Source organism: Hypanus sabinus, chromosome 30, assembly GCF_030144855.1.
Source record: "Hypanus sabinus isolate sHypSab1 chromosome 30, sHypSab1.hap1, whole genome shotgun sequence".
Lineage (NCBI taxonomy): Eukaryota > Metazoa > Chordata > Chondrichthyes > Myliobatiformes > Dasyatidae > Hypanus > Hypanus sabinus.
In genome coordinates this window covers 1,482,168-1,503,637 of record NC_082735.1, presented here as the reverse complement: position 1 = coordinate 1,503,637, position 21,470 = coordinate 1,482,168, and the positions used below count along the sequence as shown (strand labels likewise).

The following is a 21,470-nucleotide window of genomic DNA, read 5'->3' as shown; positions in this document are numbered from 1 at the left end:
GGTTTAAGGTCAACAAGGATGTTAGAGGCAATTTATTTTAAGCGAAGTGGAGAGTGGCTTTAAAGTGGTGGTGGTGGAGGCATTTAAGAGACCCTCAGTAGCTGCATGAATATGCAGTGAATGGAGATAAATGGACCATGTGTAGAATAAAGGTATTAGTTTAATTAAGTTTATTTAGCAATTAGTTTAGCACAAAATTCTGGAACACAGGATCTGTTCCCTTGCTGTATTGCTCTGTGTTCTGTAAGGGGGAACGGAACTGCATGGAGTTGGGAGCTGCAGAGGCAGATTTCCTAAGGAAATGAGCTCCATGATTGTGTGAAAGACAATGAGCTGATGTTTGAGAACTGCTGTTGGCCTCTCCCAACAAGATAGTGCAGAAGAACTTGAGAAATAGGAGCTGGAGTAAGCCATCTGGCCCGTCGAGCCTGCTCCACCATTCAACCATGGCCCCTTCTCCACCCACCTATCTTTTCCCCATAACCCTTATTACCTTACTATGCAAAAATCTATCCCATCTTGTCTTAAATATATTTACAGAGGTAGTCTCCACTGCTTCATTGAGCAGAGAATTTCAGTTCACTAGCCTACACACCAACTTGTTTGTCACCCAGATTGATTCTCAGTGAATGGAGTATTACAAGTTTAGAACAAGGTAAATAAGAGATTCAGGGAGGGTAAGAGGCTAGACGAAGAGTTCTAAGTGGATCAGGCGAAATCAGAGAAAGTATTTGGGTAAAGACACCTTGCCAAATAAATGGGGATGCAGATGGACATGGCTGAAGAAGAGTTCAATGTTGTGTTAACTCAGAATTCAATAAGACGAAGACATAGCAGATGTAGTCTGGTCTCTATTGAAAGCTGGATGTTTGAAATTAGTAAATGATTGAAAGGTTTATCATATGAGGAGCATTTGATGGATGTGGGCCTGTACTCACCAGAATTCAGAAGAATGAGGAGGGATCTCATTGAAAGGCTTCAGTAAAGTGGATATGGAGAGGATGTTTCCTATGGTGGGGGAATCTAAGACCAGAGTACACAGCCTGAGAATAGAGGGGCATCCATTTAGAAAGGAGATGAGGAGGAATTTCTTTAGCCAGGGATTGTGAATCGGTAGAATTCATTGCTCCAGGTGGCTGTGGAGGCCAAGTCATTGGGTAAAATTAAGGCAGAGATTGATAGATTCTTGATTAGTCAGGGTATGAAGGGATATGGGGAGAAGGCAGGAGATTGGGGCTGTGAGGGAAATGGATTAGCCATAATGAAATGGCAGAGCAGACTTGATGGGTCAAAATGGCCTAAACCTGCTCCTATATCTTATAGTCTTAAGGCCTTATGGAAATAAAAGGAAAGCAGGACAATAGAAGGTCAAGGGGGGCAGATTCAGGGGAGATGGGGGTCAGAGGAAAGTGAGGAAAGAGAAAAGTCAGAGGGGCTATTTGGAATTTAAAAACAGTTGATGTTTCTGACATTTTATGTCGGTGGAAATAGAGTGAGGCAATATTGTAGATTGCAGTCAAGAGTTTGGTCTCATCGATGCAAGGCAATAAGCAGGAATCTCAGAATGGGAAAACAACAGTAACTTGACTAAGAGAAATATTTCATGCAGAGATTTCAAGCCAAGAAATGGAACTCGCTCCTACAAAAAGCAGCAGATGCCTCACCCAATTAATAAATACCAACATCTGCTAGCCCAGACGACTGACGTCATTTGAACTCAAAGCAGGAGATAGGTAACAGTATAAATATGCAGGATTGAATGACCTTATCCTGTTCCAATCTTACTAAAACCTCTGTTCATTTAGTGTATAATAATTTATTTAGTGTGATATGTTTACATTATATGACCAATGTTGGGAGAGCAAATCACTGTTGTTGTGCCTACACTAAATTGTTCTATATATCAAGCTAATTAATCTCATCGGGTAATAAGAGACACTTCTATTTTAATGTAAGTTGATCATGCTAAATCATTCTAATTAGTTTCTCAGTATTATTGGATGATGCTTGATGTTGTAACTTGATGTAAAGGTACAAGCATGAAATGTGTGATAATATAGAAAAGAAAGGTAGAGATATGTAGAAGGTTAGGGACAAAATTGCAAAGGTGCGGGATTTGGAAGCTGAAAGCACAGTTCCCTTATTGGATTGTTTGGGTGCTAAAGTAAAGCAATGGAAAACAGATATTTCATGCTCATTTTCATGATAAAATTATTAGAAATGCTCTCTTTTGAGATGAGGTTTTATTTCTGATTATCAGATGTTAATGGAGTTTATTGACATTTTCAAAAAAACAGAATAATTCAATAATCATCTCCCAGCCAACATGATCAAAAATGTATTAATTCCTCATTAATTTCCTCGCTAGCTGTGAGATATGATTGCAGCAGATTGGTTGTTTCATTTCCTATATGGGAATTACCAAACATAAGAAATATTTTGGCATGTCAAATAAGCAAAATTTGTCAAATTTACTGTGGTCAAACATTATTCATTTTATTCTTTACTTGCATTGATATAAAGGTAAAACTACTGACTCTGCTTTCTTGACTAATTTGAATTAATTTTGCTTTATTTTGACTGAATGTCTGGTTTATATTTCAGAACATGGATTTAACTGGAGTGCCATCAGTACCATTAATGATTGGATGTGGAATTGCCTGTATGGCCCTATTAACATTAATTGCTGTGTACGCTGCCTTTTGGAGGTACTGTGTTTTAACCTGGTAATTACAGATAAATGCTAGTTTTTAAAATTTTATCAATGATATTAAGACCATAAGAGAGAGGAGCAGAAGTAGGTCATTTGGCCCATCGATTCTGCTCTTCCATTCAATCATGGGCTGATCCAATTCCCACTCCCCTGCCTTCTCCCTATACCCTTTAATGCCCTGGCTAATCAAGAACCTATCTATCTCTGCCTTAAATATACCCAATGTCTTGACCTCCCATATTCCAAATCATTGACATACATCGTAATAAGCAGCAGCCCCAACACCAACCCCGTGAAACTCCACTGGTAACCGGCAGCCAGCCAGAATTGGATCCCTTCATTCCCACTGTCAGTTTTCTGCCAACCAGCCAATGCTCTGCCCACGCTAGAAACTTTCTTGTGATTCCATGGCCTCTTATCCTGCTAAGCAGCCTCCTGTGTGGCACCTTGTCAAAGGCCTTCTGAAAATCCAAGTACATCACCTCTACTACATCTCCTTTGCCTACCCTGCTTGTAATTTCCTCAAAAAAAATTGCAGTAGGATTTCAGGCAGGATTTTCCTTTCAGGAAACTATGCTGGCTTTGGCCTGTCTTGTCATGTGCCTTCAGGTACCTTGTAATCTCATCCCTAACAATCGATTCCATCAACTTCCCAACCACTGATGTCAGGCTAACAGGTCCATAGTTTCCTTTCTGCTGCTACCACCCTTCTTAAAATAGCAGAGTAACATTTGCAATTTTCCAGTCATCCAGTACAATGCCAGAATCTATCAATTCTTGAAAGATCATTGTTAATGCCTCCACATTCTCTCCAGCTACTTCCTTCAGAACCCGAGGTTACATTCTGTCAGGTCCAGGAGATTTATCCACCCTCAGACCACTAAGCTTCCTGAGCACCTTCTCAGTCGTAATTTTCACTGCACAGATTCATTTCCTTGACACTCCTGAATGTCTGGTATACTGCAGACGTCTTCCACTGTGAAGAGTGATGCAAAATATGCATTCAGTTCCTCTGCTATCTCTGCATCTCTCATTAAAATATCTCCAGTGTCATTTTGTATTGGTCCTATATCTACCCTCGACTCTCATTTATCCCTTATATACTTATTAAAAAAATCTTCCGGTGTCTTCTTTGATATTAGTCAACAGCTTCCTCTTGTAATTCATCTTTTCCTTCCAAATGACCTTCTTAGTTTCCTTCTGCAAGTTTTTAAAAGTTCCCCAAGACTCTATCTTCCCACTAGTTCTTGTATGCACTCTCTTTTGCTTTTACTTTGGCTCTGACTTCACTTGTCAGCCACGGTAGTGTCCTTCTTCCCTTTAAAAATTTCTTCTTATTTGGAATACATCTGTCTTGCACTTCCCTCATTTTTGCAGAAACTACAGCCATCGCTGCTCTGCTGTCCTTCCTGCAAATGTCCCTTTCCAGTCAACTTCAGCCAGTTCCCTTCTCATGCCATTGTAATTTCCTTTATTCCACTGAAATACCAACACATTGGATTTTATTTTTTCCCTCTCAAATTTCAATGTGAAATTGATCATATTGTGATCACTGTTCCCTGAGGGCTCCTTAACCTTAAGCTCTCTTATCACCTCCGGCTCATTGCACAACACCCAATCCAGCTCAGCCAATCCCCTAGTGGGTTCATCAACAAGCTGTTCTAAAAAGCCATTTCTTAGACATTCTACAAATTATCTCATTTGAGGTCCAGTACTGACCTGGTTTTCCCAATCCACTTTCACATTATAATCCACAACGATAATCATGACATTGCCTTTCTGACACACCTTTTCTATCTCCTGCTGTAATTTGTAATCCACATCCCGGCTGCTGATTGGAGGCCTGTATACAACTGCCATTAGGGTCCTTTTACCCTTGTCATTTCTTAACTCAACCCATAGAGATTCTACACCTTCCGATCCTATGTCATCTCTTCCCAATGATATAATATTATTTTTTCTACACGGAGCCACACCACCGCTTCTGCCTACTAACCTATCTTTCCAATAAACCATATATCCTTGGACATTCAGCTCTCAATGGCAGCCATCCATTAGCCAAGTTTCAGAGATGGCCACGATGTCATGTAGAGATTGTCCATTTTTATTCCTTATGCTGCGTGCATTCAAATACAACACTCTGAGTCCAGTATTTATGGCTTTCTGTTTTAACTGCACCATGTCTCTATTGCCCTGTAACTCATGCCACCGGCTTTGATTAAGCCTCATCTCCTGCCTGTTCTTTCTATTATCTCTGTTCCCCTCCTCCTGCCAAAATAGTTTAACCCTCCCCAACAACTCTATTAAATGTGCCCGCTAGGATATTAGACCCCTTTGGGTTCAGGTGTAAGCATCCTTTTTGTACAGGTTGTACTTCCCCCCAGAAGAGGCCCCAATGATTCAGGAATCTGAAGCCCTGCCCCCTGCACCAGTTTCTCAGCCTGATCTTGTTATTCTTGCACTCGCTAGCATGTGGCACAGCCAGCAATCCTGAGATTACTACCCTAGTAATCTAGAGGTCCTGCCTTTCAGCTTCCCTCCTAACTCCCTAAATTCTTTCTTCAGGATCTCCTCCCTTTTTTGTTACCTATGTCGTTGGTATCAATGTGTACCAAGACTAATAGCTGGTCATCCTCTCCCTTCAAAATACTCTGCACCTGATCCGAGATGTCTGGCACCTGGGAGGCAGCACACCATGCAGGTATCTCTATCAGGCTGACAGAACTCCTGGATGTTCCCTCACAATGGAATCCCCGATGACTACCACATTCCTCATCTTCCTCTTTCCCTTCTGCCTCACAGAACTAGGCTCAGTGTCAGAAACCCAACCGCTGAGGTCGTCCTCTGTCAGGTCAAAACAAGATAACAATTACTGAGGGGGATGGCCACCGGGGTGCTGTCTACTATCTGAGCTCTTTTCCTTGCTTCCCTGACCATTACCCACTTATCTAACTCTTGCAGCCTTGGGGTGACAAATTCCCTGTAGCTCCTGTAGTTCACTCTCCCTAATAAGCTGTAGATCATCGAGCTGCAGCTCCAGATCCCTAACATGATCTCTCAGGAGCTGCATCTCCTATGTATGTATGTGTAATCAGTGTGCTCTGACAATGTATCTTCAGGAGATTTCATTCTCTTCTACCAAAAATGCCTGATTTAGTTACCAAAGGACATTTTGATTTGTGACCTAAATTAACCACTTATATCTCTCTTAACTTATTGACTTATTGTTCTTGTTAATTGCTTGTGATAATACCATTTGTTGCAAACTTGAGGAACAAGGACATGCAGTACAGTTTAGTGGGCCAGATGAATTAATGTATTTGATGACTAATGGGAATTTAACATGTTATGATAAAGTCACCAGATTTTATTCTGTTGGATAGATCATTTGCAATTTGAGATGGAGAAGCTAAGGTCAAATGTATCAGTATTAAAAGGGAGGAAGCGAAATTATGGATTTCCAGCATATGCAGATTTTCTCTTGTTACAGATGTATGAGAGAGGAACTGGCCAAAGTTCATTGGAAGGAGAGACTAGCAAGGATGGATGGCAGAAAAGCAACAACTGAAGTTGCTGGGAATAAGTTGGAAGGAACAGGACAGATACATCTCAAAGAAGTATTCTAAAGACAGGATGATGCAACCATGGCTGACAAGGGAAGTCAAGGCCAACATAAAAGCAAAAGGGAGGCCATATAATACAACAAAAAATAGTGGAAAGTTAGAGATTTTGAAGCTGTTAAGAATTAACAGAAGGATTTACAAAGATTTACAGTAAAGATTTACAATGAGTGAAAGAAAGGCAAGAGTAGATATCAGACCACTGGAAAATGATGCTGGAGAGATAGTAATGGGGGACAAGGAAATGGTGGAGGAATTGAATATGTCTTTTGTGTCAGTCTTCACTATGTGGAATTTTGCAAGTCTCAGGGGGCAGAAATGAGTGCATTTACTATTACTAAGGAGAAGGTGTTTGGAAAGCTGTAAGGTCTGAAGATTGATAACTCACCTGGTCCAGAAGGTGTATACCCAGGGTTCTGAAGATATTATGGAGGTATTAGTAATGTAGTAATTAAGTTTAATATATTCTGAAGAAGATATTATGGAGGCATTAGTAATGCTCTTTCAAGAATCACTAGATTCTGGCCTGGTTCCAGAGGACTGGAAAATTGCAAATGTCGCTGTACTCTCCAAGAAAGTAAGGAGGCAGAAAGGAAATTATAGGATAGCTAGCCTGACCTCAGTGCTTGGGCAGATGTTGGAATCGATTGTTAAGCATGACGTTTTGGGGTACTTGGAAGCACATGATAAAATAGGCCAAAGGCAACATTGTTTCCTTAAGGGAAAATCTTGCCTGACAAATTGGAATTTTTTGAGGAAATAACAAGCAGGATAGACAAAGGAGAATCAGTAGATGTTGTATACTTGGATTTTTAGAAGGCCTTAGACAAGGTGACATACATGAGACTGCTTAGGAAGATAAGTACCCATGGTATTACAGGAAAGATATTAGCATGAAAAGAGTACTGACTGCAGGAGGCAAACAGTGGGAATAAAGGGAGTCTTTTCTGGTTGGCTGCCGGTAACTTGTAATGTTCCACAGGGGTCAGTGTTTTTATGTTGTATGTCAATAATTTGGATCATAGAATTGATGGCTTGTGGCCTTGTTTGCAGACGACACAAAGGTAGGCAGAGGAAGCACAGCAGCTGTAGAAGGACTTGGACAGATTAGGAGAATGAGCAAAGAAATGGCAGATGGAATACAGGGTCAGGAAGTGTATGGTGATCACTTTAGGAGAAGTAATGCAAGCATATGCTATTTTCTAAATGGGAAGATTAAAAAATCTGAGGTTCAAAGGGACTTGAGAGTCCATTGGAACCTGAGGGGCAACTTCTTCACCTGGAGAATGGTCAGCATATGTGTTGCACTGGAGGAAGTGGCTGAGAGAGGTACTGTAACAACACTTAAAAAGCATTTCAACTAGATAGAAAATGTTTAGAGAATTATAGGCCAAATGCAGACAAATTAGATTAGCTTAGATGGGAAACATTGGTGGGCTGAAGGGTGTAATTCCATGCTATATAACTCCAAAACCATTAGAATGATGGAAAAAATGATCATATTCTGTATATTAGTGAAAGATGATGACAAAGATCATAATAACAAGAAACTTTTATCTTGTCAGATATTGCAGGGTAAGCAGCATTTTGCTGTCTGCTTTCTTTCCCACAGGAAAAACAGTTCTGCATAATTCTACATTCCAACATTTGGAGGAATGTGAAGAGAATATTTAGTCATATGCTCCAGATCTTAAAGAGATACATAGAAACAAAGAAAACCTACAGCACAATATAGGCCCTTTGGCCCATAAAACTGTGCCAAAATTGTCCTTACCGTAGAAATTACCCATAGCCCTCTATTTTTCTAAGCACCATGTACCTGTCCAGGAGTCTCTTAAAAGACCCGATAGTATCAGCCTCCATCACCGTCGCCAGCAGCCCATTCCACACACTCACCACTCTGAGTAAAAGACTTACCCCTGACATCTCCTCTCTACCTACTCCCAGGCACCTTAAACCTGTGTCCTCTTGTGGCAACCATTTCAGCCCTGGGAAAAAGCCTCTGACTATCCACATGATCAATGCCTCTCATCGTCTTATATACCTCTATCAGTTCACCTCTCATCCTCCGTTGCTCCAAGGAGAAAAGGCCAAGTTCACTCAACCTATTCTCATAAGGCATGCTCCCCAATCCAAGCAACATCCTTGTAAATCTCCTCTGCAACCTTTCTATGGTTTCCACATCCTTCCTATAGTGAGGCGACCGAAACTGAGCAAAGTACTCCAAGTGAGGTCTGACCAGGATCCTATGAAGCTGCAACATTACCTCTCGGCTCCTAAACTCAGTCCCATGATTGATGAAGGCCAATGCACTATATGCCTTCTTAATCACAAAGTCAACCTGCACAGCAGCTTTGAGTGTCCTATGGACTTGGACCCCAAGATCCCTCTGATTCTCCACACTGCCAAGAGTCTTACCATTATTACTATATTCTGTTGTCATATTCAACCTGCCAAATTGAACCACCTCACACTTATCTGGGTTGAACTCCATCTATAATTCTATCAATGTCCCACTGTAACCTCTGACAACCCTCCACACTATCTACAACACTTCCAACCTTTGTGTCCTCAGCAATTTTACTAACTCATCCCTCCACTTCTTCATCCAGGTCATTTATATACATCACGAAGAGTAAGGGTCCCAGAACAGATCCCTGAGGCACATCACTGGTCACTGACCTCCATGCAGAACATGACCCATCTACAACACTCTTTGCCTTCTGTGAGCAAGCCAGTTCTGGATCTACAAAGCAATGTCCTCTTGGATTCCATGCCTCCTTTTTTTCTCAATAAGCCTTGCATGGGGTACCTTGTCAAATGCCTTGCTGAAATCCATATACACTACATCTACTGCTCTACCTTCATCAATGTGTTTAGTCACATCCTCAAAAAATTCCATCTGGCTCGTAAGGCATGACCTGCCTTTGACAAAGCAATGCTGTCTATTCCTAATCATATTATGCCTCTCCAATGCTCATAAATCCTGCCTCTCAGGATCCTCTCCATCAACTTACCAACCACTGAAGAAAGACTCACTGGTCTATAATTTCCTGAGGTATCTCTACTCCCTTTCTTGAATAATGGAACAACATCCATAAATTTCCAATCCACCGGAACCTCAAAGATCATTGCCAGAAGCTCAGCAATCACCTCCCTCATCTCCCACAGTAGCCTGGGGTATCTTATCTGGTCCTGGTGACTTAACCAACTTGAATACAATACACACTTGATATTATGTGTTGCATGCATCCAGAGCAAGCAACCAGTCTCAATCAGCTTTACTTTGACACAAGGTCTTCCAGTTTCTTGGATTGACAGAAATTCTCCTGGAATTCTACGAAAATTTGCTGTACATTCACAAACCAAATGCCATGGATGATCCAGGAGGTTTGTTGTCTGCTGAGGGCTAGATCTGTGCTCCACTTCCTCTATACCCATGACTGTGTGGCTAAGTATAACTCAAATGCCATCTATAAATTTACTGATGATACAACCGTTGTTGGTACAATCTCAGATGGATACAAGAAGGCGTACAGGAGTGAGGTATACCAGCTAGTTGAGTTGTATCATAGCAATAAGCTTGCACTCAATGTCAGTAAGATGAAAAAGCTGATTGTGGACATCAGAAAGGGTAAGATGAGGGACAACGAGCCAATCCTTGGAAATGGATAGAGTTTCTGTGTGTCAAGATTTCTGAAAATCTAATCTTGTCCCAACATATCGATGCAGCTATAAAAAAGACAACAGTTATATTTCCTTAGGAGTTTGAAGTGATTTGTTTGTCACCTAAAACACTCAAAAACGTCTATAGATGTACCATGGAGTGCATTCTGACAGGCTGCATCACTATCTGGTATGAGGAGGGGTGGGGGGGAGCGGCTACTGCACAGGACTGAAAGAACCTACAGAATGTTATAAAATTAGTCAGCTCTATCTTGTATACTAGCCTCTTTAGCATCCAAGGTATCTTTAAGGAGTGGTGCCCCAGAAAGGCAATGTCCATTATTAAGGCCCCATCACATAGGACATGCCTTCTTTCCATTGTTGCCCTTAGGAAGGAGGTACAGAAGCCTTAAGGCACACACTCAGTGATTTAGGAAAGGCTTCTTCCCCCCGGCATCTGATTTCTAAATAGATATTGAACACAGCTTCACTTTTTTATATATATTATTTCTGTTTTCCATTATTTTAATATATTTAATATGTACTTTAATTGATTTACTTTTTTTTTTCTTTCTATATTATATATTGCATTGAACTGCTGCTGCTAAGTTAACAAATATCACGACACATGCCGGTGATAATAAACCTGATTCTGATTCTGAATTGATCCTAGCTTCTTTTGGTTTTCCTGAGGCTTATATCTAGATGTGATTACAGGATCAGGTTCCCTATATATTCTTTTATCAATCAATAATCTTCTTGTATTGGCACCAATTCCAATGATATGGATAAGCTGAGGTGTTTTTTGTAACTAGTCACTGCAAGTGGGTAGAGTCATAGTGTCACAGAATAAAACAGATGGAAATAGTCCTTTGTCTCAAGTTACACACACAAATTGCTGGTGGAACGCAGCAGGCTATGCAGCATCTAAAGGAAGAAGTACAGTCGACGTTTCGGGCCGAGACTCGAAATGTCCTGACGAAGGGTCTTAGTCTGAAATGCCGACTGTACTTCTTCCTATAGATGCTGCCTGGCCTGCTGCGTTCCACCAGAATTTTGTGTGTTGCTTGAATTTCCAGCATCTGCAGATTTCCTTGTCTTTGTCTCATGTTGTACAGTGTCCACCAAGCTAATCCCATTTGCCCATATATATTTAAAACCTACATGTATTGATCTAAATGTCTTTAAATGTTGTCATTGTACCAGGCTTGGTCACTTCCTTTAGAAGGTGACATATACATGTCACCTTCTGTATGAAGAGGTTGCCTCTAATGTCCCTTTCAAATCTTTCACCTCTCATCTTAAACCTATGCCCTCTGTTTGTTTGTTCCCTTCGCTGGGAAAAGACTATATGTGTTCACCCTATCTCTACTCCTCATGATTTTATACACTTATAAGATCACCTCTCAATATCCTGCATTCCAAGGAATTAAGTTAGAACCTATAGCTCCCTATAATTCGATCTTCGAGTCATGGCAACATCCTCATAAATCTCTGCATTTTTTCTGGTTTATTGAAGCTTTTCCTACAAGAGGGCAACCAAAACTGTAAGCAGTACTTCAAGTGTTGTCTAACCAACTGCAACATAATGCTCCAACTCCTGAACTCAGTGGCCTGACTGATGAAGGCCAGTGTACTAAGTGCCTTTTTCACCACCCTTTCTATTTTTCAGCAAACTCTATATTTTTACTCATCCCCCCACCTTCTTTCTCTGACTTGTCATTATATTCCACCATCAGGCTCTGTTTTCTATCATTGACTCATTTTATGAATCTGATAGCTATTTCTCACGGAAGTCCCATGAAGTCTTCCTTGCAGACCAGTCTGCCATGTGGGACCTTGTCAAAGGCCATGCTGAAGTTCGTATAGACAATATCCACTGCCAGTGCCCTCATGCATCCTCTTGGTTGCCTCAATGATTTGTCAGACACTATTTCCCATGCACAGAACTGTGCTAAATATATTTAATTAGATCTTGCCTATACAAATGTTGACTGATCCTGTACTTCAGAATCACCAGTAATTTAATTTACCCAGCACTGAGATCAGACTCATTAGCCTATAGTTCCCTGGCTTGTCTTTACTGTTCTTCTTAAATAATGGAATAACATTTGCTCCCTCCAGCCTCCCGGAGTTGCATCTATGGCTTATGATGAAGCAAATAACTCTGCAAGGGACTCAAGGGGCTCTGCAGTTTCTTTCCCAACTACACAGAAAGTCATGGTCTGGAGAATTATCTATCTTAAAGTGTTTTAAGGCTGGCAATACCTCCTGGAATCCAAGACATCTTCACTCAGTTTCCTCATTTCTTTAGTGCCCACCATGTTCTTCACAATAAAAACTGATGAGTAATATTTTTTAATACCTGTGGCTCCAAAGGTACACAGCCAAGCAGACCTTAAATGCACCTAGTCTCTCCACTACCACCCTTTTACTCTTAAATTTCCTTTAGAATCTCTGAGGATATTGTTATGGACTCAGCAACAATAAATATATGAGTGAGGCAGGGTTTTTATAACAAATAGAACATTTATTAAACACTGAAAAACAAACCCCCAAAAGTAAACAAATCACCAACGTAACCGGAAATCAGCTGCTGTGCGGCAGCTTAAACAGTTCTTAAAGTGATGTTGCAAAAACAGTTCTTCAAAGTAGTATTGCAAAAGTTCAAAATGCTTACAGTCCATTAAAGGAGAGACTTTTTAAGACGATTTAAATTCTCTTTCACGTCATGTTGCTGCGATTCCCAGTCAAACTACTTTTCCCATGAAGAATTTACGAAGATGAAAAATGAAACGGCTTAAAGGCACTGACCTTTCCTTTACAACACTGTACTCAATCCTTTCTGCTATTTCACAGGGATTAACATGAGCACAGTCAACGAATTGATCCTTCCAAATGAGGATCAAACGAGGTCGAACCTGTTTCACCATCGAAATAGACTTTCCTCGATCTTTTAGCTCCCGAAGTCCGATCTTCACTGCCCACTGATTTTTAACTAGCAGTATTATAAAGAAACTGCTGGCAATGACCTTTTAAACTTTAGGCATTAAATAAAACTCCATCTTTCAACTAAACTGTGTCATAACATTAAATCACGCAGTGGCATGAAGTCAACATAACAAATCCAGCCACGATCTGCCCCTCCTCACAGGGAGGGGTCCTCCTTTTATACCCTGTAAAAAAAAACGTGTCACATGACCTCTACTGGTGGGAAAATGACGTCACTCCACATTCACAAGACCATTACCTCAAGTCCAGTATAGCTTCAACACCTGTCACGTGACAGGGGTATGTAATAATATGCAGTAATTGTGCCTGCTAGATTCATCTCACACCCACTTTTTGGGCTTCTCATTTACTCCCTAAGTGTACTCCTCCACTTAAAGTCTTGGAAGGATTCATTTGTTTCCAATTACCTAAACTCTTTTTACCTGACCAGAGCTTTAGTGAAGGTTCTCTAAAATTGCAGGCCCTGTCCTTCACCCAGCAGGAATATGCTACCCTTGGACTCACACTTTTAAAAGCTTCCCATTTACCAGTTATAACCATATAACCATATAACAATCACAGCACGGAAACAGGCCATCTTGGCCCTCCTAGTCCGTGCCGAACCCTTAATCTCACCTAGTCCCACCTACCCGCACTCAGCCCATAACCCTCCACTCCTTTCCTGTCCATATACCTATCCAATTTTACCTTAAATGACACAACTGAACTGGCCTCTACTACTTCTACAGGAAGCTCATTCCACACAGCTATCACTCTTTGAGTAAAGAAATACCCCCTCGTGTTTCCCTTAAACTTCTGCCCCCTAACTCTCAAATCATGTCCTCTAGTTTGAATCTCCCCTACTCTCAATGGAAACAGCCTGTTCACGTCAACTCTATCTATCCCTCTCAAAATTTTAAATACCTCGATCAAATCCCCCCTCAACCTTCTACGCTCCAATGAATAGAGACCTAACTTGTTCAACCTTTGTCTGTAACTTAATTGCTGAAACCCAGGTAACATCCTAGTAAATCGTCTCTGCACTCTCTCTAATTTATTGATATCTTTCCTATAATTCGGTGACCAGAACTGCACACAATATTCCAAATTTGGCAACTTTAGCATTACATCCCAACTTCTGTACTCAATGCTTTGATTTATAAAGGCCAGCGGTCCAAAAGCCCTCTTCACCACCCTATCTACATGAGACTCCACTTTCAGGGAACTAAGCACAGTTATTCCTAGATCTCTCTGTTCCTCTGCATTCCTCAATGCCCTACCATTTACTCTGTATGTTCTATTTGGATTATTCCTGCCAAAATGTAGAACCTCACACTTCTCAGCATTAAACTCCATCTGCCAACGTTCAGCCCATTCTTCTAACCGGCATAAATCTCCCTGCAAGCTTTGAAAATCCACCTCATTATCCACAACACCTCCTACCTTAGTATCATCAGCATACTTACTAATCCAATTTACCACCCCATCATCCAGATCATTTATGTATATTACAAACAACATTGGGCCCAAAACAGATCCCTGAGGCACCCCGCTAGTCACCGGCCTCCATCCCGATAAACAATTATCCACCACTACTCTCTGGCATCTCCCATCTAGCCACTGTTGAATCCATTTTATTACTCCAGCATTAATACCTAACGACTGAACCTTCTTAACTAACCTTCCATGTGGAACTTTGTCAAAGGCTTTGCTGAAGTCCATATAGACTACATCCACTGCCTTACCCTCGTCAACATTCCTCGTAACTTCTTCAAAAAACTCAATAAGGTTTGTCAAACATGACCTTCCACACACAAATCCATGCTGGCTACTTCTAATCAGATCCCATCTATCCAGATAATTATAAATACTATCTCTAAGAATACTTTCCATTAATTTACCCACCACTGATGTCAGACTGACAGGTCTATAATTGCTAGGCTTCCTTCTAGAACCCTTTTTAAACAATGGAACCACATGAGCAATACGCCAATCCTCCGGCACAATCCCCGTTTCTAATGACATATTAAAGATCTCCGTCAGAGCTCCTGCTATTTCTACACAAACTTCCCTCAAGGTCCTGGGGAATATCCTGTCAGGACCCGGAGATTTATCCACTTTTAAATTTCTTAAAAGCGCCAGTACCTCCACCTCTTTAATTGTCATAGGTTCCATAACTTCCTTACTTGTTTCCCACACCTTAGACAATTCAATATCCTTCTCCTTAGTGAATACCGAAGAGAAGAAATCATTCAAAATCTCTCCCATCTCCTTCGGTTCCACACATAGCTGACCACTCTGATTCTCTAAGGGGCCAATTTTATCCCTCGCTATCCTCTTGCTTTTAATATAACTGTAGAAACCTTTCGGATTTACTTTCACCTTATTTGCCAAACCAACCTCGTATCTTCTTTTAGCTTTTCTCATCTCTTTCTTAAGATTCCTTTTACATTCTTTATATTCCTCGAGCAATTCCTTTACTCCATGCTGCCTATATCTATCGTAGACATCCCTCTTTTTCTGAACCAAATTTCTAATATCCCTTGAAAACCATGGTGCTCTCAAACCTTTAACCTTTCCTTTCACCCTAACAGGAACATAAAGATTCTGTACCCTCATAATTTCACCCTTAAATGACCTCCATTTCTCTATTACATCCTTCCCATAAAACAACTTGACCCAATCCACTCTCTCTAAATCCCTTCGCATCCACTCAAAGTTAGCCTTTCTCCAATCAAAAATCTCAACTCTAGGTCCAGTCCTGTCCTTCTCCATAATTATATTGAAGCTAATGCTATTGTGATCACTGGACCCGAAGTCCTCCCCAACACATACATCTGTCAACTGACCTATCGCATTCCCTAACAGGAGATCCAACACTGCCCCATCTCTAGTCGGTACTTCTATGTATTGTTGCAAAAAACTATCCTGCACACATTTCACAAACTCTAAACCATCCAACCCTTTTACAGAATGAGCTTCCCAGTCTACGTGTGGAAAATTAAAATCTCCCACAATCACCACCTTGTGTTTACTACAAATATCTGCTATCTCCTTACACATTTGCTCTTCCAACTCACGCGCCCCATTAGGTGGCCTATAATACACTCCTATCAGTGTTACTGCACCTTTCCCATTCTTCAATTCCACCCAAATGGCCTCCCTAGAGGAGCTCTCTAATCTATCCTTCCAAAGCACCGCCATAAGATTTTCTCGGACAAGCAATGCAACACCTCCTCCTCTGGCCCCTCCTACTCTATCACACCTGAAGCAACTAAATCCAGGAATATTTAGTTGCCAATCACACCCTTCCTGCAACCATGTTTCACTAATAGCTACAACATCATAATTCCAGGTATCAATCCACGCTTTAAGCTCATCCACCTTTCTTACAATGCTCCTAGCATTAAAATAGATACATTTAAGATACTCTCCATCTCCTCCTCTCTTTCCATCCCTAACAATGCATTCAAATTTATTATCCTTTTCTTTCTTCTCCCCTACATCTTCGGGCTGAGCGCATCCCTTCTCCATCACCTGCCTTTCCTCCCTCACACACTGTCTATTTACTTGCTCCACTGGTGAACTAACCTCCTCTCCCATAGTCTCCCGCCCCCCCATCTTACTAGTTTAAAGTCTGCCCTGTAGCCCTAGCAAACCTCCCCGCTAGGATATTGGTCCCCCCATGATTCAAGTGTAACCCGTCCTTCTTGAACAGGTCACTCCTGCCCCAGAAGAGGTCCCAATGATCCAGAAACTTGAATCCCTGCCCCCTGCTCCAATCCCACAGCCACGCATTCATCCTCCACCTAATTCTATTCCTACTCTCACTGTCGCATGGCACAGGCAGTAATCCCGAGATTACTACCTTTGCGATCCTTCTTCTTAACTGCCTTCCTAACTCCCTATACTCTCGTTTCAGGACCTCTTCCCCTTTCCTTCCTATGTCATTGGCACCTACATGTACCACGATCTCTGGCTCTTCACCCTCCCACTTCAGGATATCTTGGACGCGATCAGAAAAGTCCCGAACCCTGGCACCAGGGAGGCAAATTACCATCCGGGACTCCCGGTCACCTCCACAGAAGACAGGGCCTGTCTGAGCCCCTGACTATCGAGTCCCCTATTACTATGGACCTCTTTCTTCTAACCCTACCCTTCTGAGCTACAGGGCCGTCCTCTGTGCCGGAGGCTCGGCCACTGTCACTCCCACCAGGTAGGCTGTCCCCCCCAACAGTACTCAAACATGAGTACTTATTGTCAAGGGGTACAGCCACTGGGGTACTCTCTAGTACCTGCCTCTTCCCCTTCCTGACTGTAACCCACCTATCTGCCTCCCGTGGTCCCGGAGTGACCACCTGCCTGTAACTCCTCTCTATCACCTCCTCACTCTCCCTGACCAGGCGAAGGTCATCGAGCTGCAGCTCCAGTTCCCTAACTCGGTCCCTCAGGAGCTGCAGTTCGGCGCACCTGGCGCAGATGTGGACGTCCAGGAGGCTCGGAGACTCCAGGATCTCCCACATCCGACACCGAGAACAACAAGCTGCCCTCACACTCATACCTCCCAAATAACTGAAAATACAAGAACTAAAAGATAAGCCTACTGTGCCCTCTTCCGCCTAAGCCCTCTGAGCCCAAGCCCTACACTCTGCGCCCGGCTCACTCCGCTGCCCGCAAACGAAGCTGCCCGCTTCTTAAGGCGGCGTTCTTTATATATCTTCCCTCCTTCATGTGCCTGCGCAGTCCCGCCTCTCAGAACTCTGATATGAGAAGCAATTGGACAATTTGAAAATGGCTGCCGCTGCACTCCCTCTCAAGCCTCGCTTTCCTCTTCCAAAAGAGAACTACCTCACTCAGTATCTCCTTTATATATCTTCCCTCCTTCCCGGGCCTCCTTCACGCGCCTGCGCAGTCCCGCCTCTCAGAACTCCGATCTGAGAAGCAATTGGACAATTTGAAAATGGCCGCCGCCGCACTTCCTCTCAAGCCTCGCTGTCCTCTTCCAAAAGAGAACTACCTCACTCAGTATCTCCTTTATATATCTTCCCTCCTTCCCGGGCCTCCTTCACGCGCCTGCGCAGTCCCGCCTCTCAGAACTCCGATCTGAGAAGCAATTGGACAATTTGAAAATGGCCACCGCCGCACTTCCTCTCAAGCCTCGCTGTCCTCTTCCAAAAGTTGTCCTATTCCCAGCAAACAGTTTCACCCATTTCATTGCTACATGGTGTCACCTAATGCCATCAAAATTGGCCTTGCTTTAATTTAGAACTTTAACCTGTGGACCCCTCCTAGATTTCACCATAAATCAGAATCAGGTTTATTATCATTGGTATTTGTTGTGAAATTTGTTAACTTAGCAGCAGCTGTTCAATGCAATACATAATATAGAAGAAGAAGAAAAAACATAAGTAAATCACTTACAGTATATGTATATTGAATAGGTTAAAAATCACGCAAAAAACAGAAATAATATATATCTAAAAAGTGAAGTAGTGTTCATAGGTTCAATGTCCATTTCAGAATCAGATGACAGAGGGGAAGAAGCTGTTCATGAATCGCTGAGTGTGTGCGTACCTCCTATCTGATGGTAACAGTGAGAAAAGGACATATCCTGGGTGCTGGAGGTCCTTAATAATGGATGTTGCCTTTCTGAGACACCGGTCCCTAAAGATGTCCTGGGTACCTTGTAGGCTAGTACCCAAGATGAAGCTGCCTGAATTTACAACTCTCTACTGCTTCTTTCGGTCCTGTGCAGTGCCCCCCACCCCCACCCCCCCCACCATAACAGATAGTGATGCAGCCTGTCAGAATGCACTCCACAGTACATCTATAGAAGATTTTGAGTGTACTAGTTGACATTACAAATCTCTTCAAACTCCTTATGAAGTATAGTCATGGTCTTGCCTTCTTTATAACTGCTTCGATATGTTGGGACTAGGTTAGACCCTAAGAGATCTTGACACCCAGGAACTTGAAACTGCTCACTCTTAAATACCATCTATAAATTTGCTGATGACACAACTATTGTTGGCAGAATTTTAGATGGTAATAAGAAGACATACAGGAATGAGATAGATCAGTTAGTTGAATGGTATCACAGCAACAACCTTGCACGCAATGTCAGTAAGAGCAAAGAACTGATTGCAAACTTAAGTGTGAGATAAGTGAACACACTGCAGTCATCATTGAGGGGTCAGAAGAAGAAAGAGTGAGCAATTTCAAGTTCCTGGGTGTCAACATCTCTAAGGATCTATCTGGGCCGAACATATCAATGCAGCTATAAAGAAGGCACTACAGTGGGGATATATTTTACTAGGTGTTTGGGGAGGTTATGTTACCAAAGGCACTTGTAAATTTTTGCAAATATACCGTGGAGAGCATTCTAACTGGCTGCATCACTGTCTGGTGTGCTAGCAGGGGGTGGGAACTAATGCACAGGATCGAAAGAAGCTGCAGAAAGTTGTGAACATAGTCAGCTCCATTCTGGGCACTAGCTTCCATGACATCTTCAAGGAGCGATGTCTCAGAAAGGTGGCATCCATCATTAACGACCTCCATTGCCCAGAACATGCCCTCTTTTCAGGAGTCTGAAGGCTCACATTCAGTGATTCAGGAACAGCTTCTCCTCTGCCATCTAATTTCAGAATGGATATTGACCCATGAACAGTGCCTCACTAATTTTCTTCACTAATTTAATGTAACTAATATATATATTTATTGTAGTTTATAGTTTTTTTATTATTATGTATTGCATTGTTCTGCTGCCACATAACAGCAAATGTCATGATATATGCCAATGATTCTGATCCATCTAACTCCTGCTGGCTATTGGGCGCCGACGACATAAATCCATCAAAGGGACTAAAATGCATCTTTCTAGTTAACTACAATGAAGCATTTTATAATTCTTTTTATTCACTGGATTTAACACCTTCAGAGTGCACTTCCAAAAAGATTGCAGTGCAATAGGTACGCCAATGGCATATAGCTGTTGCGGTAGCATAGTAGTTAGCGTAAGGTTATTACAGTGCCAACTCCGCCACGGTATTCAATTCCGCCACTGTCTGTTTTCCCCGTGAGTGCTGCGATTTCTTTCCATATTCTGAAGATGTACGGGTTAATAGGTCAATTGGTGGCAAGGGTGTAATTGGGCAGTGTCAGCTCATTGTGTAAGAGGGGCCTGTTAACCTACTGTATCTCTAAATAAATTAATTGATAGTTTAGACTACGCCACTTCGGGTTTGATACTGTGTTTTGGGAAAACATTACATATTGCTCCCAAGTCAAAATGAAATGTTACTGGTCGCCCTTCCACAAATATCTCATCATAGATAAATCCAGTAGCTATTCTTTCCACAGAATTCACCTCATTTAGCTCAAGATATTATTGTACTTAACTGGTACAATAAATCAGAACAACACACACAAAAGGCTGGAGGAACTCAGCAGGGCAGGCAGCAAATATGGAAAAAAAAAGTGTAGTTGACGTTTTGGGCTGAAGGGTTTCTCCAGCATTTTAGAACATAGAAAACCTACAGCACAATACAGGCACATTGGCCCACAAAGTTGTGCAGACGTACCTGAGAAATTACTAGGCTTACCAAAAGTCCTCTACTTTTCTAAGCTCCATGTACCTATCCAAAAGTCTCTTAAAAGACCCTATCGTATCCGCCTCCACCACCATTGCCAGCAGCCCATTCCACGCACTCACCACTCTCTGAGTAAAAAACTTACCCCTGACATCTCCTCTCTACCTACTCTCAGGCACCTTAAACCTGTGTTCTCTTGTGGCAAACATTTCAGCCCTGGGAAAAAGCCTCTGACTATCCACACGATCAATGCATCTTATCATCTTGTACACCTCTATCAGGTCACCTCTCATTCTTTGTTACTCCAAGGACAAAAGGCTGAGTTCACTCAACCTATTCTCATAAGGCATGCTCCCCAATCCAGCCAACATACTTATAAGTCTCCTCTGCACTCTTTCTAAGGCTTCCACATCCTTCCTGCAGTGAGGCGACCAGAACTGAGCACAGTACTCCAAGTGAGGTCTGACCAGGGTCCTATATAACTGCAACATTACCTCTTGGCTCTTAAACTCACTCCTACGATTGATGAAGGCCAATACAGCATATACCTTCTGAACCACATTTTCAACCTGCACAGCTGCTTTGAGCGTCTTATGGACTCAGACCCCAAGATCCCTCTGATCCTCCACACTGCCAAGAGTCCTACCATTAATACTATATTCTGCCATCATATTTGACCTACCGAAATGAACCACTGCACACTTATCTGGGTTGAACTCTGTCTGCCACTTCTCAGCCCAGTTTTGCAATCTTATCAATGTCCCACTGACAGCCCTCCACACTATCCACAACACTTCCAACCTTTGTGCCATCAACAAACTTACTAACCCATCCCTCCACTTCCTCATCCAGGTCATTTATAAAAATCATGAAGAGTAAGGGTCTCAGAAC

General features: G+C 42.1%; 1 protein-coding gene across 1 annotated transcript in view; it reads left to right on the top strand.

Moving 5' to 3' along the window:
* Positions 1 to 21,470, top strand: part of LOC132383377 (adhesion G protein-coupled receptor B2-like) — a 1,046,509-nt gene that overhangs the window by 718,513 nt on the left and 306,526 nt on the right. Inside the window, exon 17 of the mRNA XM_059954264.1 lies at positions 2,605 to 2,708. Coding sequence (XP_059810247.1) covers positions 2,605 to 2,708 — 104 coding nt within the window. The remainder of the gene's footprint in view (positions 1 to 2,604; positions 2,709 to 21,470) is intronic.